Source organism: Synchytrium microbalum (assembly GCF_006535985.1).
Source record: "Synchytrium microbalum strain JEL517 chromosome Unknown SmJEL517_scf0040, whole genome shotgun sequence".
In the NCBI taxonomy this organism is placed as follows: Eukaryota; Fungi; Chytridiomycota; class Chytridiomycetes; order Synchytriales; family Synchytriaceae; genus Synchytrium; species Synchytrium microbalum.
The window spans coordinates 50,950-77,727 of record NW_022158389.1 but is presented as its reverse complement, the minus strand read 5'-3'; the positions used below and the strand labels follow the sequence as shown (position 1 = coordinate 77,727).

Genomic DNA, 26,778 nt, shown 5'->3' with positions numbered 1-26,778 from the left:
CGTACAGCGAAAAGGAAACTCTCTAAGCTAGCTGTGTAGCCCTTAACTAGACCATTTGGACCATGCTCTACGTAGTCGGTCTTGGACTAGCCGATGAAAAGGATGTCACTGTGAAAGGGCTTGAGGCAATCAAGAAATGTGAACGCGTTTATTTGGAAGCTTATACGAGCATACTGCTAGTCGAGAAAACTATATTAGTATGGCATATAATTTGACACGTTACGGAACGTGATTTCCGCGTGCTGGTCTCGCACATCAACGTTTTTTTACTGCTTGTTACGAGATCAAACCCACGCGGCGTATCTGGATCTATTATTGGAATTCATGTGTCTCTGAATGGTATCAAGATGTTTGGACTAATACTTTGCTCCCTGCTTTGCTAGGAAGAGTTTTATGGCAAGCCTATCGTCATTGCCGACAGAGAAATGGTTGAATCCGAAGCAGACACCATACTGGACGGTGCAGACAAGATCGATGTAGCTTTTCTCGTAGTAGGAGATCCATTTGGGTAAGTATCTCGCTCACACAAAGACAAATCACACACTTTTTCACACCCTTCAATTCTTGAAGTGCCACGACACACACTGATCTCATGTTACGGGCACGTGAAAGGAACATACCGACAATGGCTATACACAATGCGTCGATAATGAACGCTGTAGGAGCATGTGGACTACAGCTATACAACTATGGAGCAACTGTTTCGATTGTATACTTCCAAGACGACTGGAGGCCAGACTCGTTCTATGAAAAGATCAAGGGCAATCAAAGTTTGGGACTACATACATTGTGTTTGCTGGATATCAAGGTCAAGGAGCAGAGTATAGAGAATATGGCTAGGTATATTATAGGTTCTGTGGTCGATATCATTTTTTGGTGATTTCGCTCTCATGCTTTCAATAGAGGACGCAAGATATACGAACCACCACGATACATGTCTGTGAATCTCGCGGTTGCTCAACTTTTAGAGATTGAAGAAAAGAGGGGTGAGGGTGGTAAGTGCCAAAAAAAGCCCTCCTCGTGCAACGATAGACAAACGTAACTGACTTTTGGACGCTCTCAACTAGTTTGTGGAGCAAACACCATAGCAGTCGGACTCGCACGTGTAGGAGCGTCCAACCAACGCATCGTATCAGGTACCCTGTCAGAGTTATTGAATGCCGACTTTGGACCTCCTTTACATTCACTCGTCCTTGCTGGGAATATGCACTTTTTGGAAGCAGATGCTTTGAAAGTGTTCGCTCTGAACGTCAAGTCTATTGACGAGCACGGTCACATACATCATTAGAAGGTGATTTTGTACCATAGACGGGATTCTTTTTCGGATGCAATATAGACGCCTCACGCACTTGCAAGCTGTTTCGCCCCTGTTCTTGGTCTGACTGAGAATAATATCTGCAATGTATTAAGAAGGACTATGTGTTTACTTGTCAGAGTCTTGATGAGCTACGTGCATCACACCAGAAACAGTGTAGAAGGCCACATCCAGATCGGAAGCAGAGAATCTAGGCTTGGAGTTCTTGTCACCATTACTTGTTTGAAGAGCATTGTAGACCTAGAGAGGTGGATATTTGCATAAGCCGAACCTGTAATGCAAGACGAACTGGGTTTTTTCATAAATCGCTTCATACCTCGCAAGCACTGGAATCCCATTGGTTACCCCACAGCTTCAAGCTTTGAAGGGTAGTGTTTTGTTGGAAGGCTTGTGCAATAGCTTTTAGTCCAACACTGGTGATCCCATTGTTATCAATAGTCAACTTTTTGAGCACCGTGTTGCTCATCAACATTTTTCGGCACTCTTCGGCTCCTTGATCTTGAATTTTACAGCTCGATAGGAAGAGGGATCTCAAGTAAGGTTGTTGTCTCAGTTCCATGAACAACTTGCAGGATCCGTCTTGAGTAATCTTGTTTCTATGAAGCGTCCTCCGGTCAGCTTCTTTTTTTGCATAGGCCAACTTGCAAAGGATATTGCTATTTAAACCTACCCGCTAAGATCAAGAACTCTCAAACCCTTATTTGCACCAACAGCGGAGGCAAAATCATCTACAACACCCCAATCAGTCAACCCCATTTTACGTAACCTCAACTCCCTTAATGTCGAGTTAACACGAAGAGTACGACTCCAATGAGATGTGAATGCATTCTGGAGAGATTGAGTGGCTGATGAAGTAGGTGATGCGTTGTCAGACAAGTCCAACACAGTTATAGTGGCATTGTTTCGAAGTACAGTGGCCAAGGCAATGAGAGGATCCAGTGTGAGTGAGCAGCCACTCAAATTCAGGGTTCGTAGCGTTGTATTCAACTAGATTTAACGCCAAAAAGTCAGGCCTTGAACGAGGCATGATCTCAACACACACCTGTAGCATGCTCGCTAGATCCATTCCACCTCCTTTTCCTATGTCGTTATTACTCAAATCCAACTCCTTGACGTGATCATTCAAAGTCAAGGCATGAGCGAGTGCACTGCCACCATCCGACGCAATATTGTTGGATTTCAGTATGATGGTCTCAAGAAACTTGTCCTCCTACCAGAATACGTGTTAAATTGAGCATATTAGGCTGGCGACAATGCATGAGTGTCCTGTACCGTTAAGAATTGCGCCAGCTCCATTACACCGTCATCACCAATTTTGTTGTAGGATAGTTCCAGCTTCTTGAACAGCGGCACCGAAGAGAGTGGCGTTATCAAGACTCTTAACGTGGTGTCATCTAGTCTCTACAGTGAGTGCATTGGAGAAGGCGGTGAGCAAATAGCCTCCGTACACACAAAGTACACTACAATGGCACCTGTTCTCGAAGTGGCGCCTCATTTCCCATCAACTTTAAAGCAGTTGGAGGCATCGAATCATCCCTTTTATGAAGAGCGGGGTGAAGAATGAGCTACGTCTGTCTGTGATATAATGCCAACACCAAAAGCATACGTCTCAGCCAGCAAAGATTGGATCAGTCCAATTGCAGGCGCATCTTCTACGTCTGATTGTCTGCAAGAATCCGCCAAATGTTGTAGCCATGCTTTAGCCTTCAAGCATTCCTCCTCACGAACGGCGGGCGAAATTTTCGGCACTAGTGGCATTTTGATCTAAAGAACGAGGACGATTAGCGGCGATTAAATGGCGAATGATACGATACAGAATCGATATTTTAAGACACACTTACCGGTTCTCTCCTGGTTGTCCTAGATCTCAAGCTTGATGTTTCAGCAGCAAACAAAAGTTTCATCAAACAGAATTAGTTCCAGTTGACCAACACTATCGTTCCAAGTCAGAAATTAACAAGTAATGTTATCTTCGGGCAATAGCCTTACTCCTACACGAGTCAAAACTCGTCTTGGTCTGCCAGCTGAACGAGTCACTCTACATGAGACAAATCCAACAACATCAACCCAAACCTCATCGCCTGGCAGTAATCACAGTAGCAGTAAATCTCCCAGACCTGCCTGGACTACTGAATTCAGCTCTCCAGCCCAACCGATCTCTCGTTACGGCCTGAAACCATCGACATCAACCTCACATTTGCCAACTACGCCATTCAAGACTGATGTAAACAAACCAGTCAACCAGCTGAGGGGCAAGGATCCTATAGTCACAGGGGCTGGCATCTTACTCGGCGTAGGGGCTGCGTCATACAACAACAACAATTCTACTGCTGCTCACCTACAGAAATCACATGGACGAAACACTCACGCCAATACATTCAATGCAAACTTGGAAGCTGCTGGGCGCGACATGCTATTGTCAGAGCTGCAAGATGCTAGAAAGAAGCTCGCTCGCTTGGAACTATTGTTAAAGATAAAGGACGAGAAAGTGCGAAGTCTGGAGGATGACTTTGAATCCATGCAGCTCAATGCTTATGTGGAAAATCAGAATGCTACTGATGCTGAAAAGCAGCTTGCTCATCTACTCAAGAAGGAACGGGAACGCAGGTATGCTTAATGACTTGGAACGACATAGTGTAGCATGTTTCAGTAGAATGTTTCACGTACGATGATTCACGTATGATGACTGTCCTGGCCTGATTGGCCTGACTCTCACTTGATACTTTGCTGATCCTGGCAGATTCTTATTTGACCCACTGTTGACTTATTTTCTAACCGTTAGTGCCAAATTGGATGTGGAATTGGAACAGTATCGATCAGCATTCACTACTGAACGTTCGGACAAGGTCGACGTCAGCATGGATTTGACGAATGTATTGCGAAAGTTGGAGGAAGCAGAATCTGTGAGTTGCATTTGTGAAAAGAAAAAAAAGTATAGCATAGATCGCTCACACCAGAGTATTCTCTTTAGGTCATGTTGGCACAACAAAAGCACATAATCGCCGCAGAGCAACAAGGCAATCTGCCAAGGTTGGTGTCTACTCAAACACAGCTGAGTGTCTGAGGTCATCTCTAACAAACCTCTCCGTCCTTTGCAGGACAAAATCTATGCAAGATAATCGAGCACAGCTAGATGCTTACTTGAATAACAATGCACCGTCATACCGTGAAAAGGTGGATGAACTTGAAAAGCGGATCTCGTCGTTGGAAATATCGTTGGCCAGAGAACGCAAACTACGAGTTGAAGCAGAACTACAATTACAGAAGCAAACCGAAAAATAAAGAACTCGTGACTTGTGTATAGTACCCACTTTGAACAAACAAAATCTTAGCATTTGTAAACAAAACATCCAAGTGTGCCTCCTCTACTTTTCTATGGTTGTGATATTGTGTGCAAACTATACTAAACAAAAAAGAAACTGGGCAAAAGTGCATATGTGTGGTGTATCTTTTTACTCGTCAGCAGAGGTCTTCTGTTTCTTCTTCTTCTTCTTTTTGGGTTCTTCGCCACCATCATGAGCTACTGCAGCAGGTGGTGCTTCAACAACGACTTCAGCTTCTTCAGTTGCCTTCCTCTTTTTCTTCTTCTTGCCACTTTCAGCTGCATCAGATTCTGCTACTTGCTCTACTACTGGTTCTGGTGCTTCTACTTCTTCAACGACAGCAGCCTTCTTTTCCTTTTTTGACTTTTTCTTCTTCTTGCCTTCAGCTGCGGTATCTTCCGCCGCTGGTGCTTCTCCTTCCGTTATGGGTGCAGCAGCGACTGAATCACCATTGGTTTCAGAGTGCTTTCGTTTGGTTTTTGTTGATGATGTTGGTTCTGGGCCTGCTAGTAATATATCGGATGCATTATTGTAGTTTTTGACGCTATATAAGGATAAATGTTAAATGCGAGCTGGCAGTTTCAGCGAAAGCAAAAAAAAGCTTCTGGTAGGTTATAGCGCACTGAGAGAGACTTACGCAGACGTATTCATCTTGGAAGACTTGGGACCTCGCGACTGACTAGGAGACGGTCCTCCCAACTCTTTAGCTTTACCACGACCCTCCAACTGTTTAAGACGAGCTTCGACCTTGGCTCGTTGTTCCAAACCTAATTCTACAGATGGTTCCTGTCCTGGCTCAGTTTCACCTAACGCATCTACACGTATTGACAACGCAGCCTTTGTAGCAACAGACCTGGCAATCTTTCCTTTCATCTTGGATGACGCTTGGCCAACCAACGAAGCATGATAAATCAACCCGTATTTAGGTGTATCGTGTTTAGACTTTAAAGCTCTAAACAAGGCCTTTTCAGCACCGAGGATCTGGACTGTCGATGCTGGATATTTAGCCAAGTTGAGTAATGATCCGGCGTGGGCAATCAGTCGTGCTCCAACCAACTCGCCAACGAGACAGGTCAAGTTGGGAGCAATAGCAGCCATACGGTTTTTTAAATAATCATATAATTGGGCTCGGTACTCGGATATGGATATGATTTGATCACAGAGGTAAGTAATGTTTTCAATATCCTCTTCATTGATTTCAGTACCCATGGATATTTCAGCAGCGTCCTTGACTTCGGTTTCTATTTCTTCGGGCAGGATGCTACTGAGGTCGACTGTAGATGCATTCGAGCGGTATCCCATGGTTTTGACTACCTTGGCATATGCTAGATTATCCACCACTACTTTGGTCATTTCGGGAAAGTGCCATCCATACCACTCCTTGACTCGCATACTATATGTGTTTAATTCCTTGTCCAAGTCATCCAGCAAATGAATGGCTTGAATAATCATCGTGTCGACTTTATCTGGAGAGAATTTGAGCTTGTATCGGGATAGCGAGTGTGATAGACCAAGCACCATAGCATTCATGTCTGCTTCAGCGATACCCGAGACCAAAGCATTCAATTGAGACCTTATTCCTCTAAATAACTCGTTCACTGTGCTATCTGATACGACTTTGATGCCCAGCTTTTTGGCAATTGCACCTCCTGTACCAAGTGTCGAGTTTTTTTTTTCAGCACATAATTTTGTTTGAGCCAATATAAAGCCACACGTTCAGTTTCATACCTAGCTTTGGATCACCAACAGCCAAAGTTCCCTTTAAATCTATATCCGACAGCTCGTCGCTCAGAAACTTTTTCAGATTTTTTGACATTTTGCCCTCAACCAATGCTGTGACTGCCGACAGCGCATCTGTTGTATTATCAAACTTCTGGAAGGCTTTCAGCTTGACACTATAATAGTAGATTTGATAGATTAGCTTCTTTTCTTGATTGCTGTATCAAATAAACAACCAAAAATTTACGTCTCGTTAGCCTTGACAGGAGTTTCAAAGTGCTTGTGTATATCGTCTGGATTTGATAGCTTGCCATCATCTGCCATTCTAAACAACGCATATCCAGCTGGAGTCTCATAGAGCACTAGCATCCCTCCGGTAACCATGTCTGTTTGTATCTTGTTTTTTTCAGTGTGTTTGAGTACACTACTCGAGCTCGAGTTTGGCAAAAAAAAAAAACTCGCCACGTCCTGAAAAGCTATTTGGGAGGCATAAGAGCGAGCGTAGAGTAGTCCTCAGGTATTCATTACGTGTTTAATGAAGATTTCAGTTGCTACGAGGGACCGACCGCATGGAAATTCAATGCAAATGGCCTGTCAAATTTACACTACTGGAGGCAGTGTGGTGATATTTTGGAGATAATTTCAGACGCGCTACCGTACGGTTTCTGTCTAATGGAAGACTCTTCTATCTCAGGGAAGAGCATTCTCGGTATGTTGAATGTAAGAACCGCTAGCGAACGGTCGGCTCTGGAAGCATCAACGTACTAAATTTCACGCATATTCATTTTACACAATTTAAGAGTCATACAATTACAAAGATACAGCGCTCTCGATGATATTTTGGTGGATTTGATCTTTGTCTGGACTCGCCGGTGGGTGCAACGAAAAACTCGAGTCCAGGTTACGTTTTGTAACAAAAATGCCAACGTATTATTAATTTCTGAGTTTACATCTAGAAATCTCCCACCAAATCGCTTGATTATCAAAGCTGTATGCATCACTGCCTGAGTGGTCTTATGATACTGCCAGTTTCGTTTGTGGTTGAAGGTAAACCACGTATAGCATCGACCACAACACTTGCCAAAGGTGACACTTTGGTATCGACCATTAAGCTCATCACCATTCATATTCTCACAATGCTTACCCAATTAGATTCTCCTCTATGTCTTATACCCGGGCTGAGAACCGGCGTTGGCCGCATTAGAATCTTTTGGCTTCTGACGAGCTGCGAATTCGAAAAAGCCAAAGCACTCTCCACCACTACAACAACGAGGACTCTGCCATATTGCAATCACCAGTTTCGGCAAACGCAAAAGCTAGTTTGACACATCTCTCATCCAGCATCAATACCTCGATTCTCGGACGAAGCCACTACAACAATAGCCAAAGTCTTCAGAGCTACACCTGATTTGGATCCTAAACTCTACAAGACTAAAGGAATCAACCATTAGTGTCACAAATATATGCAGCAAAGTGAAACGATCTAGAACGGTCCCCCCTTCAACCAGCAATACCTCCGCACTCGGACGTATCCGCTACTGAGTATCCCACCCTTCCCACCTCAATGACGACAAATTATTCTAATTACTGCTGGTACTAGCTTCATCCAATATGCTAGCTGATTCCTTTCACAAATCCATAACAAGTTTCGACGATCTTGACTATTGAAGAACTCTTCGTAGACATATTCGAATCTTCTGGCGATGGTCTCACAATCAATGTCCCACAATATGTCTGGAACCCTTCGAACTGGTATGACAAACTCTTTATAATCTCTCCAGACTTTGCGATTGTCGTCAAGCACGAGAGGTGTGAATGGCCCTGCTGCAGGGTCTGCCAGGTGTGGATAGAGCTCACGCACATATTTGGATACCTTTGGCTCCCTCCCAAGGGATTTATGATAATCAAAGGTCTTTCGAACCGACAAGACAGTTCCTTGAAATATGTCGTGGCCCAATGCATCCACAATCGCATTGGCATATCTCTGAGAACCGAGAGTACACACACTTAACTCAATTAAACCAGAGGTTCTTGGGTCGCTCGAATACTATGACTACGGCATCTTCAGCTGCTACTTGGCGTGCTACTGCTGAAGTAAATGGACCATCCAATGGATACGGCATATCTTTACTACATACGACGTCATACGACGCTGCCTCCTGGGCCCAAATGGTCTTTAATCGGAAGTCAGTCCATATGTCATTCTCTCCTCTGGCGCATAAGGGTCTCCAACTGTGGATTGAAACAAGTGATTTGGCGTCATCGAACTTGGTATGCATTCTATCGTCTTGGATTGGAGGAGCTTGTTGAACTCTTCGACTTTCGAATCCTACTCTAAAAGCAGCGAATGTAATGATTGCTGCAGAGAACATCAAGAGGCATACCATTATAGGGGTTCGACTCCGCAAACAATATTCATATCCATAGCCATGTTGGCCACTCCTTGTAGCCTGGGGACTTCATTCTTCGCTTTCTTATGGGTCTTCCCTCTATAGAGGGGAACGATGAGGATTACTAGTAGAGCTTTGACGATTACTTGGCATGATGAAACGTATGTAAACTTATCTTATGGATGTGTATACGCGGTATCTGAATGTTTCAAGCGTCGTCTGCTCTATTTCACTCCGTCGTCCTCAAACTTTGTCCTTGTGCACCTGGCAAGAGAAAATTGTCGAGTTAAGCAAGTCATAATACCATATGTATGAACATATATAAACTGTTCCTTCAATGTTATCAAATACAATTTTCCATGTAAATCGTTTTGTTTTGACGCGAACTGAACCTTACTGGCTGCCATTGACACGTATTCGCCTGGGGTTGAGTTCCTCCAGATCTAAATACTTTTGGCAAATAGCAGACACTGGATTCATAGATTCTGATATAGACAAAACTGAATTCATTCTCATTACTCTACCCTTCCAAGACTGACACGTCGCTAGAGAGGTTTTGTTGAAAACGTAGTACGAGCCATATATGCGGTGCTGAGAGGCGCAGGGGACAAACGATGGGTAATGACGAGAATGAGAAGCCAACACGCGTAGATTGCATATTCAAATCAATTGCAGCTCGTTTCGATCATGAATAGACCTGCCTTCCTCGTGAATTCATGCAACCGTTGACATTTTTGGCGTTGTTCAAAAAGAAGAGTCTCGTCTGTCGTCTGACAGACGATTCAAGGATAAATCAGAGATTTCAGCAACGAGGAAACTCAAGGTCAAAGATTTGGCCCTCCCAAATTTCAACATTTGCTGTAGATAGCAGGTTTTGAATCAGCATCGTAAAAATCTGTAACTTTCTGTCTTGTTTGTTCTGCACTTTATGATCCTGTCGACTTTAAAGGCATAACTATATAGACGCCACGATATTGAACCACGCTGTTATTCCTGGCCCATGAATATTGCTTATTCTTCAGAAAACACAAACGAGATAGCAATCAGCATCTCCCTCATATTTAACCCACGAATCGCACATAATGAATAGCCTAGGTCGCCGTCAGATGCAGAGATGCACGGCCCTCCTTTCCCAGTACAGATACGACTCAACAACATCATCGTCAAGCAGCAAAAAAGCACGAAAGCTCGATGTCACAGACAAGAGAGTAGCAGCCATCAGAGATATATTATATGCAGAAACCACAAAACCGACCCACATGCCTCATGGACTGCCTCCACAGATGGATGTAGCCCATATTAAGCCCGTCAAGGACACCATTGAACGGGCATGGGCTGTAAAGAAAATGGATGAGAAGCACGCCATCGTAGATGAGGTCAAGAGGAAATATACCGCAATGAGGAAGGCTATGGAAGCTCTACAGTCTATAGATTCTAGATTGTTTGAAGGTGCTGTAGCAAATAATCGTATTGAACGAGGAACAAACCTACATCCAGCAACTAGCACCCCAGACAATACTACTGCTGAAGGCGATGCACAATCGCCACAGCCTGTATTGGTATTTCCTCGCAGATTAAGGGTGCCAACAGAGACTCCACCTATCAAGGGATGGAAGTATCAGCTCACAGCTCCAGAATCCAATAGTGATGGCAAGTCAGCTTGAGCCATCATGCCACAATTATATATATATAACGTTTACAATATTTACATGTCAATAATACAGTTTGCATTACTACTACTAATCTATTCTATTCATCGGTAAATGGAGTATTTGCGCCAGATCCATTAAAGGATTCTTCCATCTCTTCAATTCGTTCACTAGGCTCCTCTTGTCTTATAATAAGGTCGTCTGTGTTTGCTCCTACTATAGATACTCGAGAGGCTTGTTGAGCCTTCGTGGCTGAATAACCATCTAAAGATCTTATGGCATCTGTGACGGCGTCTTTGACAGTTCTCTCACCAGCTAGCTGCCGTGAAGCATAATTTTGAAGATTACGAATAATATCGTCGGCACGTTTCTTGTGAAAAAAAGACAATTCTTGAATCAACTGCGAGTCTCCATGATTTAGCAAAGATGCAGTCTTATCTGCGGCCTGTTGAAGAGATTCCAGCTGAAAGTACATTTCAGACAGTCGCTTGGCTCTACCATCGTCGGAAAATCCCGTAAAGATGGACGGTATCATGGACCCAAGAGCTTTTGGTACGGCTTCCAATCGAGAGATGGTAGTTACATGAGCTGCTACTTTTGCGGCAGCATCTGTATATGTGTGGACACGATCTTCGTGCTTCTTCAACACGTTCAGTCCGAAATCATGATGCGATTCGTATATGGGTTCACCGATATCCCATACATCTTCCAAACTCTACGAAAGAACGATTTAGATCTAGAAGATGGGAGTAGGTCTAGGATGGAATGGAGGCTCGAGTAGATATGTGTGCTCAGACGATCTTTGCTCTCCTTACCTGCTTTCCCATCACGTCTGTCACTTTTCGCATCAAATCTACCATCGAAGATTTGATGCTAGATTCGAGTATGAGAGACGATGGACGGCCAACATGCCATCGTAACGTTCGTATCTGATTCGACATATCTGGGGTTTAAAATAGGAAAAGGTCAACAATCTCAAATTTCATGGGAACGCACTAAATCCAGAAACAACCCTACCTTTACGAGCCTTTCCAAGTCGCTTCGCAGCAAGTCCTGTCTGCTTCACATCAATATTTAGCATCGAGAGAGTCGTATCCGCATTTCTCCATATCGTGTCGTTTTCTAAATCCCGGATTACAGGCGATACTGTATCGGCGACCTGCTCCTGTTCATGCTCTACCTTCAGTTTTGTCCTGGATAGTATCATATCTACTTCAATGTCTGTGACAACACAGAATTCCCATACGAGTTCTGAGTGTCTGAATACAGGATGTTGGAGTAAGAAGTTTAAGAATCTATGCAAACGTCTGACAAGACGTCGGAGTTGTCGTTGCGACAATCCTTCGCCGGGTTTGACACCAACGCCAAATGCAGGATGATTCACGAGGTCCTTGAGCTCTGGCAGACATGCTTCGGGCCGCTCTACTAGCAGTTGCTGCCTTAAGAGTGCAAAGTCTTGTAGTTCTCTATGTACAGTGGTAATTGACGATATATCGGGATAAAGTCCAGATTTGACGACGAGCACTATTTTGTCGTGCAGCAGTGGAATGGCTCTTGCCACAGAAGCTACCCGTTCTTGCTGTTTATGCTCTCCAGAACGAAACAGAGAATAATCGTCTAATAGCTCTCGTATATCTTCGTTCTTGGCAAGATCAGCAGCGGTTTTGCCCTGCAGATTCCTAACAGTCTAAGTGATGCAAGAAGGTCAGATTATCAGTTAACCAAATATGCATTGGGAATATATAAATGACACTGAGTTACAGGATCAGCTCCAAATTGCAAGAGCATCAAAACAATCTCTATGTGTTCAGCATCTGCTGCTGCGTGCAAGCCAGTATTTCCCTTGAGTGAGGTCTCATCGACAAGCACTTCTTCCCCACGAGACAGAATCTGTTCGACCAAGACAGAGTATCCACGGAAACAACATAGATGAAGAGTTGTCCTGTGCCCTAGATCTTTACTATTTATATCGACTTTTGGGTTTTTGACAAGCACAGAGACGATCGGTTGTCGTCCGTGTTGACAATGGTACAGTAACGGCGTCAAACCTTCAAGGTTTTTTATATTCGGATTTATATGCGGGAGGTATAGAAGCAAACGGACCATTTCCAGGTTGGCTAGATGTAAACAGGTCGTGCCGTTTGACGTGGCAGCGTTTACATCGGCTCCTGCTTGAATTAGTTTATCAATCATCTCTATATTCTGCAGTCTACATGCTATAATAAGTGGCGTTTCTCCATTCTCATTGCTTTTGTCTATGCTCGCATCTTGTGCGAGCAACAAGTCTACCTGAGCGAAGTCATTTAAGATAACAGCGAGGTGCAGGGATGTATTTAGGGTATAGTTGTAGGTATCAGGATTTCCAGGATGTTGATATTCGCTGGAAATTCTTCGGACGTTCAGATTTATGGCTGCATCTTCCAAGTAGGTTCTCCACGCCACATAAGATTGACATAATGTAGATACTACAGGCAATTGACGATTTTGAGCAGCCAAGAGCAACGCATTATTTCCATCAAAATCTCGAGAATTTACGACGGAGACCCACATGAGCGTGTCTTCCTGGAATGGAAACGACGATTTCGAAGGTGATGGGGGCGACTGTAGCGACTGTTGCGATACTATAGAATATCCTGCTAGATCTAACATTCGTCCTACTTCTTCGACATCGCCACTAATCACAGCACCCCAGAAAGCAAGGTTCTTTATAGACAGATCGGCCAAACTGTCTTTATTATTCGTGATGTAAGAAATCACAGCTTCCAATGTGGATAATCCGTAGCCCAATTCTCCTGATATAATATCGTGCTCGAAGATGAATGTCTTCATATAATATAACGTGGACAAAAGATTTACTTGATTCGACCGTATCAACATAAAGATCATTAAGGGTATAAGTTGGTCGCTAGTCATCGTTGGATCTAATAGTTGCAAAGCGGATCTGAATATCACCCGAAAATGGGAATGGTACTCGTCACGACACTTACCTGATCCAGTCAGAGCGTATATGCTCCTCATCAATTTCTTTATTTTTTCAAACGGCGTACGCAGTAGCGATATAGACTTGAATTCTGTGACAGCAGCGACGACGTTTTTCCCATAGTTGAATCTCAGTCCCATCTGATTGATATCAAGATGCTGTATTCGACTCAAAGCGTCTGCCATGTCGGCATCCTCGTTACGATGAGCCCTTTGTAGTATGAAGTAGCAAACTTCATACGTGTTCTCCATCACGTAAGTTTCTGTGACTTGATAGAGTGTGTCTACAGATAAATTTAGACGATGAAGAAGTGGCTCTATTCGTTCATGTAGACAGGCAATTCTCTCGAAGCAAAATCCAAGCAGCTTCTTGATCTACAACAAATCAACGGTCAGATACGCGGAAGAAGTTTGCTCGCCGCCTCTGAAACTTACCTCAGCAAGTAAAGCATCCAGTTCTGTCAGAGTAATCACTTGATCGTTAAATTGAGCAATTGCTCCATCAATCTCATTGAGCTCCACATCGCTTCTGATTTCTCTGAGTAGAATCGGTAATGTTGCTGCCGATTCAGCCAGATGATAGTCTATCTCCTCTACGTCAGGCTTTATAAACGGGACGTCAACTAGATAAACATTGATGGGTTTCACAATGTCGTCTCGGTATAGAATATCCGCCAATACGTGAGAGATTCTTTCAACAGGAAATCCTTGTCCAGTTCGAATAGTCCCGTCCTGCAAATAAACCTGCTTATTGTTTACAGTTGTGTACTCGTCCTCGTTGTATGTTGGTCTCAAGACATGAGCTAAAAGAAATAAAAGAGGTTTGAATCACACGCTTCTTATGAGGACAATCTGTTCCAGGATTGCACTCACTTGCGACAAACTCCTCACTGATAGAATTGGCTTGGATTGAGGTAGCTGGCAGACATAAAGTCCAATCATTCACGTGGATGTTTGATATGTAATGTGGGAATTTCTTGCAGATGGCATTGAAGAGCAGATTGTTTTGTATGATAACCTCTAAAGGATCTGCCATATCAGTCTAGATCGCTCAAAAGAGAAGCCGATGAAACTAATGAGAGCAACGTAAGCCGAGTCAGACCCCAGTCAGAATCTCTCAAGCAAGAAGGGAACTGGATCAGTCCGAGAGCAATATGAAAGGACTCGGTCAGCGACTGTTCACTAAGTTTGAAGTGAAAGAGGAGCTTTAGTGATGTTCACGAAACTGTCGAAATGTTGCAAGTTTTCGATGCACATGTGCCCAAACAATCCAGTGCCAAGCTTGCTGAAACTTCTTTACAGTCAGAAGTTCGCAGATTTTCTTACTTTGGTATCTCCAAGTCGTTCAAGTTCGCGTTTGAAACTCACAGCTTTTCAATCCATACACAAACTCTCGAAAGCCTTACCAAACGCAGTTGCTTGACACACTGTCCACAATGAGAGTGTTAGTTCCAGTGTATCAGCTTGTGCAACGAGCCGCGACGTGTCCCGTTAGCGGTGGTTGACTTTGCAAAACCGCGAATGCAACAGGGACGCGATTTTTCCCTAAATCTTGTATATATAAATCTCAATAGAGTACAGCGAAAAATTGCTACTATATAACTTCAACCGTTATGCTTCCTTCGCATATGAGCATTGAGGTTATCCTTCCTCGTGAATGATACGTTGCAGACGGTACACGGATACTGTGGTTTGCCAACACCATGTATAGTCATATGACGTTTCAAGTCGGATCCTCTGGTGAAGCTATAATTGCACATCTCACAATGGTACCTCGAGGATTTGCTTTTGCCCCTGCTAGCACCACCACCAGCAGCTTCACTATAAACACAAAACCAGTTGAGCGTTAGCAACTCAAAACACCTCAACTGCATTTTGTCTTACTCTCGATAGGCCATAGCATCTGAAATTGCTGCATGAGCTGCTTCTCGTCGTGGTCCTGCAATTGGTAAAATATGCGTCAGTCGCTGTATAACTTCAAAGCACGAACGTTGGCTCTACTTACGGACTCGACGATAAGTTTCCTGCTCATGTGCATCATGCGCATCATGTACATCTGGTCCTTCATCCTCTTCCATATCATCAGAAGAGTGGTGAGGAGGCGAGTCCACAATTTCTCCTTGGTTATAACTTTGGCTTCTCGGTGTATTATCTGTGGAATCGACAGTTTCTTTCTTGCATGAAGCAGGATCCACCTCCATAGAGTCATTTGCCTTGTCACCTCCATTGGGAGTCTCTTCAGAATCACTATCTATGATTGGCATGCGGTGGGTAGTTGGAGGTTCTGGCAACCTCAATGTCGGTCCGCTAGTTGTTATGAAATATGTTAGATTCAATCGAAGCAAACTATTTCAAGTATTTGGCACTAGCTTACCCTGTATCCACAACACTTCGAACAATTCGACTTGGGAGCAGGACGCTAGATGGACTGTTATGCGAGGCAGCGGACTCGGATAGGCCCTTGAAGCTCTCGCGTAATGTCGACAATATACCAGACTCGGATTGGCTCTTGGAACTCTCAAATAATTTCGACAGTATACCAGCAGCGACGAAATCTTCGTCGTTTCTGTCGACTGCTTTGGCTTGGAAACTTGAATCGATATTTTCTGTTTCGATATCTGGTTCGGTCTCGTCGCAGTCTTCCGGTATTCTACTATCGTATTTCGGTTGGTGGTTGGAGGCAGTATTATTTGTTTCGAAGTCTTCAGGGATTCTACTATCATATTTCGGTTGGAAGTTGGGGGTAGAGGTTGGATCATACATGTTGAAGTTGTGGTTACTGCTATTGGCGTGAATGTTGTTGACATTGCTGTTGTAACTCCCGCCATGGGTATTGTAATTCCCAGTCCAATCATTTGTGGCCTTGGGGGGCATATATTCGTTTGCGGCTTCCATCATACCAGGAGCAGGGGATATAGGGACGACTGGATTCGTGTGTGACTGACCGTTTACATATGGCATTGGTGGTGGGGGAATGGATGATGAGTATAAAAATGGTTGCTGAGTAGGCTGTTGAGGATACGAAGATTCACTGTACACTCTGCCAAAGGAGGAATAAACGTCTAATTAGCACTTGTGCAGTATCAACACAGTATCAACACAACAGTCTTACCCAATCTGCCAGCAGACACGAACTGCCAATAAACAGACAAATTTGGTCCATGTTGGAACCGATTTGACACGTTCGAATATTGTTGCTAGCTGATGAGCTGACGGACAAGGTTGTAGTCTCAGCTTGTCAGATAGAACATGCGCATTCTATCATGACGAGTTGTTCAGCTTTCAAGTATCACATCGAATATTAATGCGAGGAGGCTAGATGCAGTAGACTAGATTACTGAAAAATCAACTACCAAGCCTTAACTTACGCCAGTTGGTGCGAAGCCACACTGCAACATATCAGTGAAGAAGGCACAAGGATTTTCAGCACGAGTGATTGCTTGGCTCAACTCGTCAAAGCTCCAGTCTCCGAGAAATGCTCCCCATTCCCATTCATTCTATAATTGTTGAGAAGGATGAGATGGTAGAACAGGAAGGTTTGAAAAATCCAAAGTTTTACCTGTCGCAGTAGAAATAATACATCAGCGACAAAAAATGTGAAATCCATAGGTTTGAATTTCAACAGTGTGTTGATTGCCTCTACCCATGACTGACGATTGACCTCATCCTCACCGTTAAGGTGCTTTTGTTTGAAGAACTCGAAAAAGTTCTTGGTGGATGATTCCTATGTACAACAGGGAGGCGTCAAATAACAATTCATTCAAAAGACCTATAATCACATACTCGATCCTTGTAATGTGCCCAATCTGGAAGCTTGGATGGCATAGATAAAGGCACTCGACTTTCTGGCACAGACACACGTGATGATGGGAGGGATGGTGTATAAAAAGCGGATGGAACTGGTTGTTGATATGTATAGGCTTGTATGGGTGGAGCGGCTGGAACTTTTGGAAGGAAAACGAGGTTAGTCATGGAACCTATTGATAGAATAGCGAACGACATTACTTGGAAGTGGCTTTGGAGCTATCAAAACAGAAGGGTATGAGATTCAATCTAGTTAATTTGTTGCATGCGAGCTTACCAGTTATCATCGATCCTTCGGACTCTGCCTCCTCTCCACCTAAAATTGACAAGGTTTAGCAGAGTTTGTTGTGGCTCATTGACTTTGACCAGGATACACACTGTCTGGATTGATAGCATGGACATGACTCAAATGTACTAGTATGTTGCTAATATTGTCTATAACAATGAATATCGGCATGAGTATCGTTATGCATTGCGTTCGTTCTAGGCGTTCAAAGAAAAAGTGGTGGTGGTACGACTTGTAAGACCGACTCACATTGAGGTAGCTTTCCCAGCTTTCCGAGACCTTCGTTTCCAGTCTCTCTGAATGTAGGATGCTTCCAGTACTTTGAGCAGTGCAGGCACTTTGCAACCACTCTATAATCGATTTTTGCCTTCCCGTCCCAATCTGGCCTGCAACGAGTGGGAACAGTCAGTATATTGGTGAATGGTATATATAGCGGATGAAAGACAGATATGAAGGCAATGATATGATCTTCATATTCGAACTCGCTCTTACCAAAACTCGATATGAGAGGTAATCTGCCATTTTTTCTTTGTTTGCCCTAAATTATTGAGATATCTGTTACCCCAAGCGTCGGGAGCGTTCATTTCAAGCAACCTTGGTAATGACGAGGTGAAATATGCGGGTCTCTTGCAATCTCGTACGCTTTCAGAAGGTCGATGTGTTTTTTCGTTTTTCGCTTTTGACTGTCATCGACCGAAGAATCACTGAACATGAAGGCACACTTCAGAGGCAGAGAGCCTTCCTGGGGGATTCATCGAAAACAAAACTTGTATCATTGCATACTTGTAATGTCCTCTTTCCTCATTGTAATAGCTTGCGCCTACCTCCGGTCGACCAAAAACTTCGAAGTGATCATGTGTGACAAGATCTGAGACAACAGCAGTTTCCCAACCAGAGCGAAGCAGCTCATCATATAGAAATGTAGATTCCCAGGAAACACGCAGACTATGGAGATGAGGTCTGATGTAGTGCTTATGAAAAAGATCCAGGTATTTGCAAAAATCTGGAACTCCATGGCCATTCTTTCAATGATTTCGTAGCATCGAAGGCTACTTACGATGTACGATCTACTCTGTACTCAACTGAACATTTTGACGACATGCTCACTCGTTGCTGTACAAACACAATGCTGTCGACATCAACCACAACCACAAACCCAAAGATCTACATCATATTACGCCTATCATCACGAAAGTGATTATCCAACACCACCAAATACAGGGCAAAGAAGATTTCTCTGATCAATTACTACAAACTTCTTTTCTTTGATCTACGAACAATAGACACAGAGCTACTGTACACAAATGTACACTTTCACCACCAGTGACTACAACATCTTTGCAACGCCATCCAGACCGAAGAGGTATTTGGTATTTGGCTACATTTTTGCTCTTTGAAAATTGTCACTCGTCTCTGACCAAACTAACTTCAAACTGCAGCTCAAATCGGCTTTCCCTTTCAACACCAAGGTATCGCTGCAATACGGCATCATCATTATCATCATCTTCATCATCATCTCCTCCCGAGATTGAATTGAACAATGTCGACCGCATCGATGCTATGCCAAGTCTCTGTTGCTTTCCCTTCATTCCTACGCATCCTTTGTTAAGCCGAAGTTGACTTAGGCTCTAAATCCATCTCAGCCGATGCAGAGAGTGCCGGTAATAGCAGTGTCTGCTTTCATCAACCATCATCGTTTACTCGGACAGACTCTTCCAGTAAACCACAGCTTGACTGCCAACGAGATGCTTACCCAATCTGCTCAACTCATGATCATACCAATCATAATAATGATGACCATGCCGATGTTACTCTTGACAAGGATGATCCCATGACCGACGATAATAATGATGATGATGATGATGATGATGATGATGATGATGATGATGATCAGGAAGATAGTGGACACGACCATAATAACGACAAAGAGCATGCTTTCGGTGAAGACAAGGATGAAGATGATACAGACCACGACGAATACGGACCTATTACCAACCATACTAATACCAACAATACAATTCCAATACCTATTAGTGCGCTCTATGCAAATTTGTAGCCCGCTGCACGTCGTACGTGGCTCGTCACCACGATAAGGACCACTTAGTTATCCGATGGAAATACTTGATATGCAATAATGCGACTACACTTGTAAAGAGTACTTTAGAAATCATTTGCGCAATCGGCATGGTGCAAACTTTGTTGAATGGGCCAATGGTGAACAAGTAGAGTGTCCCTGGCTGACTATATGACTTGATGTTGCAGAATTGATGGTTGAGTCAATGGTGAAGGAGTGGTGTGTCCATGGTTGACTATATGAATTGAAAATTATAAATACGTGCGGAGGGCTGAGCTTGCTTGAGAAATATAGGTGGAAACCTTTGCTTTGTAGAAAAGATATTATGAATAAGTATCAACATCCACGAATAGTTCCTCGTTATCGTGAACTTTTCACTGATTGCTCAAAACGAACAATAACTACTATAAGGCTAGCTCCCAACTAATGGCCTGGGATCTGAAGCAATGCCAAACCCGACTTCATCAGCATTACACCAAGAAATTTTCAATTGGCGTGGTTCAATGTGCCTATGAGACTTGGCTTGATTGACACCTCGTCCTTGACGTCCCCACGGCAGCTTGAAAGTAAAACGACAAAGGAATCGCTGTAACGGCTTCACAAAAGCATTCCGGACTGACTGAATTGTCCCTTTTGTAGCCTCCTGGTGTCAGAATCATTTCTTGCGTGTTTGATTCCATTCAATCATCACGGTGACCTGGAAGACTTTGGAAAGGACATCTTATACAACGACCTCCCAGAGTATGTTAACTTGACGCATTCAGCATTATGTCTTGATGGACTTGTTACTTCCTTGGAACGAGTCAACAGCAGTGGTTTCTGTATTTCATCAGAGCCTTTACATGCAACCATGAGCCTTGGAATAACTACGATGTGTATGAACATAAAATACCGAAATGAGTAGTGGAGTGCCCCGGAAAGTGGCCAGTTTTGGACAAATTTCACCCTTACAATTGACAATTCAGCAGTCTCAAGTGCCAGCTCGGCTATTTAGGAATCGATTACACTGTAGTAGAAATCCAGGGAAATACCGCATGCAGTCTGACGGCGCCTAGAGCATTAAGAAAGTATAATATCAGTGTCACGCTTATACGCAGGACCGTGATTGTTGAAGAACGGAAGATGTTTCTATTGACGTGGCTACAAAAGTTGGAAATTATCACGCAAAGATCCAAAAGGATTTAGGAGTAGTGATGATGGGTTCTTATGCTTCGTCGACTTTTATACCATTCAACATACTAATTGGTGAACATTTGCCAGCCTCTTTGAGTTTTAGTAATGGGCACGTGAAAGTAGGCACGAACGGGTTTGGATTTAATCTTATGCCGTTGTTTTGTTGAACTACGTGAAAAATTCTTCATTAACCTTCGAAACGCATCTTTAAAGGTCCAGACTACTTATGAGCTAAAGGCGGAAGCTCACGAGCTAGAATCACGTAGTCGTTGGAAGGGCAGCGTTGATGTTGTATTGATTGATCGTGTGGAAAGATTTGAGCGCGTGCTGTCGTTGGCGTTGATTGATACTCCTCATTTGTGGTGAGTATCAAAGGTTTGAAATTTGGTTAAGTAAGGAGCATGACGTTGGACAATTACGAACATATATCAGGAATGGAGCTTTGCGCTAGAATAGTGACAAGTTACAAAGACCACGTGCAAACCCAATTCATTGTGATATATCTACTAGGCATAATTCTTCTAATGTACTTTCGTATTAGCTGAGTACTCAGTCAACCTCAGTGGCAACGGGAGGTGCCTTCCACATGTTTCTTGCATTGGCCCAGTCGAGCTGATGCTTCCGAGGTGTCGTCGCTTAATATAGTGCTACAACAAATGCAACAAACTGAATTATCAAAAGGATCTGTTCCACACTTGAATCCAGACACTCAGTTTGCCTTAACATCGTCACGAACTACAGATCTGGGATCGAAATGGGTGTGGAAGAATCAGGAGGGTCGAAACGACAGAATAGTGTTGGACGTGGATCTTCTGGTACCCACGACTGCTGTGCAGAGCATATCAGTGCCTGAATTTGAAGTTAGACACCAGCTTCGTTTACACATTGACTTGAAGGTTGGCCGAAATTTAGGTAGGATACTGACCTGTGCTATAATAACTACAGAAGTGCCCCATGTCAGGCTACCGCACTAGCGCATATAAAACCTTCTAACTAATTTCATTCGTAGGAGCTAGCTTCCCTGTAAAAATGAGCTGTTTCAAACGCCTCAGTGCAGACACTCTACGGCCAGAGTGTTTTCTGCAAGAAACTTCATATCACCAGGCTCTACAGATAATGAGACGTGTCGGGCACGTCCAGAACGTGCCACCTCCAAGCTGGAGTAGAAAAGCGTGAAAGTCTGTAGTATGTGTGAAGCCCAACTTCCAAGGCTTGGATTGATTAATGTATTGGCTGTAATGTTTGTAAGAATGTAGTCTAACGACCGAATAATATGTAAAGTTCTGTGCAATTTGACGCGTAAATACTCTAGAAACATTGTGTCAGCTTTCCGTCGACTTGCCGCAAACCTTCGTGTATCTGTTGTGAAGAACTGCCGACAAATAACTCAAAACACCTCGACGTCTCAACATATTTGAACTAGTTGGAAGACTGGGGGGATCGCAAAATGTCGAAAGATTTACCTCGATGGTTGAAAAGTCCCCTATTGTTTGTTGCTCTTGTCGTAATTGCTGGCAACGTGAAACGTGTGTCTGCCAACAGCAATCAAGCGCATCTAGTATCCATACCCCCAACGAGCCAGTTACACCCTTTTAGCACTGTAAACGATGATCCAAACTGCTTCAACTGTCTGCTCCCTGCATTTGAATGCTACAATTTCGCAAATTGCTCATCATTTTCTGGAAAATGTATCTGCACCCCTGGTTTTGGAGGAGACGACTGCTCTCAACCTTGTACGTGTTTTCTACTGTATTGCTGGAATTATACACTGCTATATCTCGTCCTATATGTCATTTGATTTTTTGGAACTCTTGCTCAAGTCAGCTGACTAAATTGACAAGTCAGATCGTGGCAAAAATCATGAAAATTGATATTTACGCTTTTGCTCGCGTACGTAACCATTTCCTTTTCGCTATAGTATGTGACTCTTTGGCTGATGGGAATCAGCGGCATCCACGTACTGGTGATAAATGTGATTGTACAGAGGGCTGGGAAGGAATCAATTGCAATGGTATTCAAGTACTTGATCTCCTTGCAATTTCTTTGTGGAATTCTTCATTTTTTACACCGTCGTACGTATCCATTAGTCTGCACACAAGATAATGCTTGCAACCCTATGGTCATCGGAAAAGAGAATGGAACTTGCTACCATGGAACTCAAGTAGTCAAGAGAAATTTTATGCAATGTGATGTAACCAGTTGAGTATTAAGCATTATTTTAATCTTGTGTCACTAGTTGGATTAACTCGAAACGATATACATTAGACCAGGGAATTTTGGATTTGCTGAAGGAGAGACCTCCACAAATCACCGTTGATTGTAACAGGACGTCAGCAGCTTGTGCCTTCCAATTTTGGATTGATCAGAAGGAGAGCTTTTATTGCGCTTTGGAGGGCTGTGACTTTATTGAAGGTATCTAGTCTTCTTGAAGCTTCCTTTTTTTCCCTGCACAGTCCAACCTTCGTCTGCAATAGAAAACACGTATGCCCGAAACGTATCAAAGTATAGATGTGCTAGCATCCAATGCAAGTGCGTTCCTGGACGTATGTTATGTGGAGAAAAGGATTCTATCGACTTGTCAGAATGGATGACAGATCCGGATGAAGGACCTCGTGGTCCTGGCCAAATCTCGTGTTATGAGGATAATATAAATCCAACCCCATCCAGAATGTGTCGATTCGAAGAACCCAATATGAACAAGTTGATTGCCGATTTCTTTGGTGATCCATATATCACTCTTAGCTGCCACTCTGGTGAATGTCTTCACTACTCTGAATTGCCAGGATATGAACGACCATCACCTGGTCAAGGATTCTCACCACTAGTCATAGTGTTACTGACAATTGGTGGTGTAGGATTGATTGTCGTCGTATTTGGATCGGTTATGTATGTTGGGCGACAAGGTGACAAGGATACAAAGGGATATCTTCCAATTGATGGAGAGGAGCCTGACTTTGAACAGCAGGCTGAGCTTCGACGACAAAACATGATGACGAATCATGTGCCTTGTACCTTGATGTTTAGAGACCTATCCTATGTCATAGATCGTAAAGCTCGTGCTGGATTCTTGTCTATTGGAGGATCTACTCAGTCTTCTGCTAGACCCAGTGTAGCGGAAGGACTGCCACCTCAGCCTGTATCCGCTACAGGAGACCGTATAGTCGTATTAGACGGTGTACAGGGTATTGTAAGACCTGGCGAAGTACTGGCCATCATGGGTGGATCTGGTGCAGGAAAAACCACATTTTTAGATATATTAGCCAGGCGTAACAAGGCTGGTATTGTTGGTGGAGAGATTCTAGTCAATGGGCATTTTGTGACCGATGAAGAATATAAGTCCATCATTGGGTAAGTGTACAGAACAGACATTGAACCAACAAGCTGATTTGATTTGGTCTGAATGCGTTTTGATATCATCTTTTGTTGCTCAGGTACGTTGATCAAGAAGAGACCTTGATGGAGACACTGACGGTCTATGAGACCATCTTGTATTCCGCTTTGTTGCGATTACCTCGCTCCATGTCATACAAAGCTAAATGTCAACGAGTATCAGAAACCATGCTCGAACTGGATATTCTCAGCATCGCCAATCGACGTGTTGGTGGTAAAGGGGAACGAGGTATTAGTGGTGGAGAGAAACGACGTGTCTCTATAGCGTGTGAACTTGTCACTAGCCCTTCCATTCTATTCCTGGACGAACCGACTTCTGGCCTGGACTCGTACAATGCGTATAACGTCATTGAGTGTCTGGTAGCATTAGCTCGAAACTTCCAGCGAACTGTAGTATTCACCATCCATCAACCCAGATCCAATATCTATGCTTTATTCGATCAACTAGTGTTACTGGCTAAAGGTCGAACAGTCTATTCAGGGCCAGCTCAGGAGCTCGTTATCGACCATTTCTCGTCGTTGGGCTTCGATTGTCCTCTAGGTTTCAATATTGCCGATTATCTAGGTATGTTCATTGAAATTTTGAATCAAGGCTTGTGTTCCACATGACTCACAACTCCCTTTTTTGCTCCAGTCGATTTGACGATGCATGCTGTCGAGACGACCATGAATGCAGATTCAAACAATCCGTTAATGCAAAGTCCGACAGATGCTGTAATAAACTTTGAGACACCTGCTCCTTCACCAGGCCGACCAGGAGTTAAGAGGAAATCCTCCATTCGTGCTCGTCAAGAAGAAAATCTGTTTACTCCACATGCACGATCAACTCATCCTAGCCCAATGAGTACTAAACGAGAACTATCATCAACAAACCTGAGCAAATCCAAGTCTCCTGCTGCTACTGGCTCTAATAATATCGAACAGACACAGAAACGAACGGATGTAGATGAAATAGATGACTCGCTCAATGATCTTTTGGACGAAGATTGGGGTGCAGGCCAGCAGGCTGGTAGTGGTGCAAACCCATCTAAATCGAGACAGGGCTCGTCCAAGAAATCACCAAAATCTCCGTCGAATGCCGATAGATCCGTGCTATCAACATCTGCACCGGCTGGTTTAGGCCTCCTCGGTGAAGCATCATTAGCAGGTCGTGAGTCGCTATCGTCTATTAGAGCAAGACGACAAGCGTCAGTAGTAAATGGCTCTCCCATTATATCCGACCACCTACAGCTTCTGATTGATGGATACTCTTCATCGGATATAGCACGACAATGTCACAATGAGATTGAAGCTGCTGCAACTGTTACTGGGTTCAGTGAGCTGCGACGAGCGGCTTCTACTGGCTCTAATGGAAGATTTATGATGGGAAGGTCAGGTAGTAGTGAGAACAGAAATGGTCTTGGACACGGATCGGATGGTCGCCAGACTGGTCAAGCATCCGCTATGCCGTATCCTGTTGCTCAACGGCCTAGCAATGCACCTGTTGCCACTGGAACAATACAAAAGATATACGACTTCGTATTCCCAAATACTGCTCGAGCATCATGGTGGGATCAATTCCTTATATTGTCTGGTCGTACCTTCAAAAACTTGTATAGAAACCCGCTATTACTGAAGCTGCAGTACATATTGTCTGTGGGTCTCGCCATCATATTAGGACTCATGTACTACAAACTTGGTTTTGACTTGCCTAGCTTCCAGAATCGTATGGGCCTCTTCTTCTTTGTTTGTGTTGTATTTGCTCTTGCATGTCTTAGCTCAATGCAGGTACGCGAATGAACTGATGCATACAAGCTTAAGCATTACTCTTACGGCATACGGTTCTTACCTATTTTTCCCTCTTTACAGCTGTTTGCATCTGAAAGGTTAATATTTATGAGAGAACGTGCGAATGGTTATTATAGTCCAATCACCTACTTCACTTCCAAAGTGAGTTCACATCCTATTGTCAACATCGACTTAGGCTCTCGGTATTAATATTTTTTGTTTTCCTCCTAGATCTTGTTTGACTTGCTACCACTCCGTGTCGTCCCGCCAATCCTCCTAGGCCTGATTGTATACCAAATGGCAGGCCTTCGAGCCGACTCTCCCGAATATCTCCTAAAATTCCTCTTGACGCTGGTATCATTCAACGCTACAGCAGCGGCAGCATGTCTACTTATCTCCATCATGGTACCCGATCTGGCATCAGCGAGTCTGGTAGCAACAGTAGTAATACTATTTGAAATGCTTTTCGGAGGATTGCTACTCAACAAGCCATCCATTCCTGTATATTTGAGTTGGCTAAATACCGCCAGTTACTTTAATTGTGCTCTAGAGGCTCTTGTTGTTAATGAGGTCAATGGACTCAAGCTTTTTGATGACAAGTTTGGGCTAATGATTGATGTAAGATTGGCGTGTTTCTTCTTGGCCGCATAGATAATATGACATATATTGATTTTTTTTGCAGGTTCCTGGAGCTATCATATTGAAGGAATTTGGATTTGATTCGCAAGGGTTTTGGCCAGATATTCAAAGGCTTGCTATCATATTCGGTGTGTTGACACTTGTATCGTTCTTGTGGTTGCAGTTATTTGTAAAAGAACGCAGATAGAACAATGTCGTGTAAACTCTCTGAAAGACATACTTATAACCGTAAACATAACACCCACATCATCGTTTTTTGCGATTTCCAGG

The 26,778-nt window shown here is 43.5% G+C and overlaps 7 protein-coding genes across 7 annotated transcripts; 3 read left to right on the top strand and 4 right to left on the bottom strand.

Annotated features, from left to right (window-relative positions):
* Nucleotides 1-62: 62 nt before the first annotated feature.
* Nucleotides 63-1,288, top strand: SmJEL517_g05006 (uncharacterized protein; the record flags this gene model as incomplete). Its single annotated transcript, XM_031170934.1, has 5 exons — nucleotides 63-197; nucleotides 384-508; nucleotides 571-840; nucleotides 904-995; nucleotides 1,068-1,288. The coding sequence occupies 5 exons, from the start codon at nucleotides 63-65 to the stop codon at nucleotides 1,286-1,288; spliced, it is 843 nt and encodes a 280-aa protein (XP_031023094.1).
* A 135-nt stretch (nucleotides 1,289-1,423) lies between these two features.
* SmJEL517_g05005 (uncharacterized protein) lies at nucleotides 1,424-3,073 on the bottom strand (the record flags this gene model as incomplete). The annotated part of the gene is made up of 7 exons (XM_031170933.1): nucleotides 1,424-1,555; nucleotides 1,632-1,911; nucleotides 1,986-2,302; nucleotides 2,358-2,525; nucleotides 2,588-2,716; nucleotides 2,788-2,851; nucleotides 2,922-3,073. The coding sequence occupies 7 exons, from the start codon at nucleotides 3,071-3,073 to the stop codon at nucleotides 1,424-1,426; spliced, it is 1,242 nt and encodes a 413-aa protein (XP_031023093.1).
* A 1,694-nt stretch (nucleotides 3,074-4,767) lies between these two features.
* Nucleotides 4,768-6,741, bottom strand: SmJEL517_g05004 (uncharacterized protein; the record flags this gene model as incomplete). Its single annotated transcript, XM_031170932.1, has 4 exons — nucleotides 4,768-5,182; nucleotides 5,276-6,287; nucleotides 6,367-6,533; nucleotides 6,605-6,741. The coding sequence occupies 4 exons, from the start codon at nucleotides 6,739-6,741 to the stop codon at nucleotides 4,768-4,770; spliced, it is 1,731 nt and encodes a 576-aa protein (XP_031023092.1).
* Nucleotides 6,742-9,829: 3,088 nt separating this feature from the next.
* On the top strand, nucleotides 9,830-10,411 carry SmJEL517_g05003 (uncharacterized protein; the record flags this gene model as incomplete). Its single annotated transcript, XM_031170931.1, has 1 exon — nucleotides 9,830-10,411. One exon carries the CDS (start codon nucleotides 9,830-9,832, stop codon nucleotides 10,409-10,411), a length of 582 nt encoding a protein of 193 aa, XP_031023091.1.
* Nucleotides 10,412-10,496: 85 nt separating this feature from the next.
* On the bottom strand, nucleotides 10,497-14,411 carry SmJEL517_g05002 (uncharacterized protein; the record flags this gene model as incomplete). The annotated part of the gene is made up of 7 exons (XM_031170930.1): nucleotides 10,497-11,111; nucleotides 11,212-11,339; nucleotides 11,414-12,083; nucleotides 12,158-13,317; nucleotides 13,384-13,750; nucleotides 13,811-14,178; nucleotides 14,249-14,411. The coding sequence occupies 7 exons, from the start codon at nucleotides 14,409-14,411 to the stop codon at nucleotides 10,497-10,499; spliced, it is 3,471 nt and encodes a 1,156-aa protein (XP_031023090.1).
* Nucleotides 14,412-14,979: 568 nt separating this feature from the next.
* SmJEL517_g05001 (uncharacterized protein) lies at nucleotides 14,980-18,049 on the bottom strand (the record flags this gene model as incomplete). Its single annotated transcript, XM_031170929.1, has 13 exons — nucleotides 14,980-15,196; nucleotides 15,260-15,314; nucleotides 15,381-15,682; nucleotides 15,750-16,415; nucleotides 16,488-16,633; nucleotides 16,744-16,872; nucleotides 16,935-17,099; nucleotides 17,159-17,319; nucleotides 17,381-17,398; nucleotides 17,457-17,495; nucleotides 17,558-17,614; nucleotides 17,715-17,851; nucleotides 17,958-18,049. The coding sequence occupies 13 exons, from the start codon at nucleotides 18,047-18,049 to the stop codon at nucleotides 14,980-14,982; spliced, it is 2,184 nt and encodes a 727-aa protein (XP_031023089.1).
* Nucleotides 18,050-22,814: 4,765 nt separating this feature from the next.
* Nucleotides 22,815-26,695, top strand: SmJEL517_g05000 (uncharacterized protein; the record flags this gene model as incomplete). Its single annotated transcript, XM_031170928.1, has 8 exons — nucleotides 22,815-22,873; nucleotides 22,949-23,124; nucleotides 23,187-24,060; nucleotides 24,144-24,667; nucleotides 24,737-25,869; nucleotides 25,951-26,031; nucleotides 26,101-26,487; nucleotides 26,552-26,695. 8 exons carry the CDS (start codon nucleotides 22,815-22,817, stop codon nucleotides 26,693-26,695), a joined length of 3,378 nt encoding a protein of 1,125 aa, XP_031023088.1.
* Nucleotides 26,696-26,778: the final 83 nt, after the last annotated feature.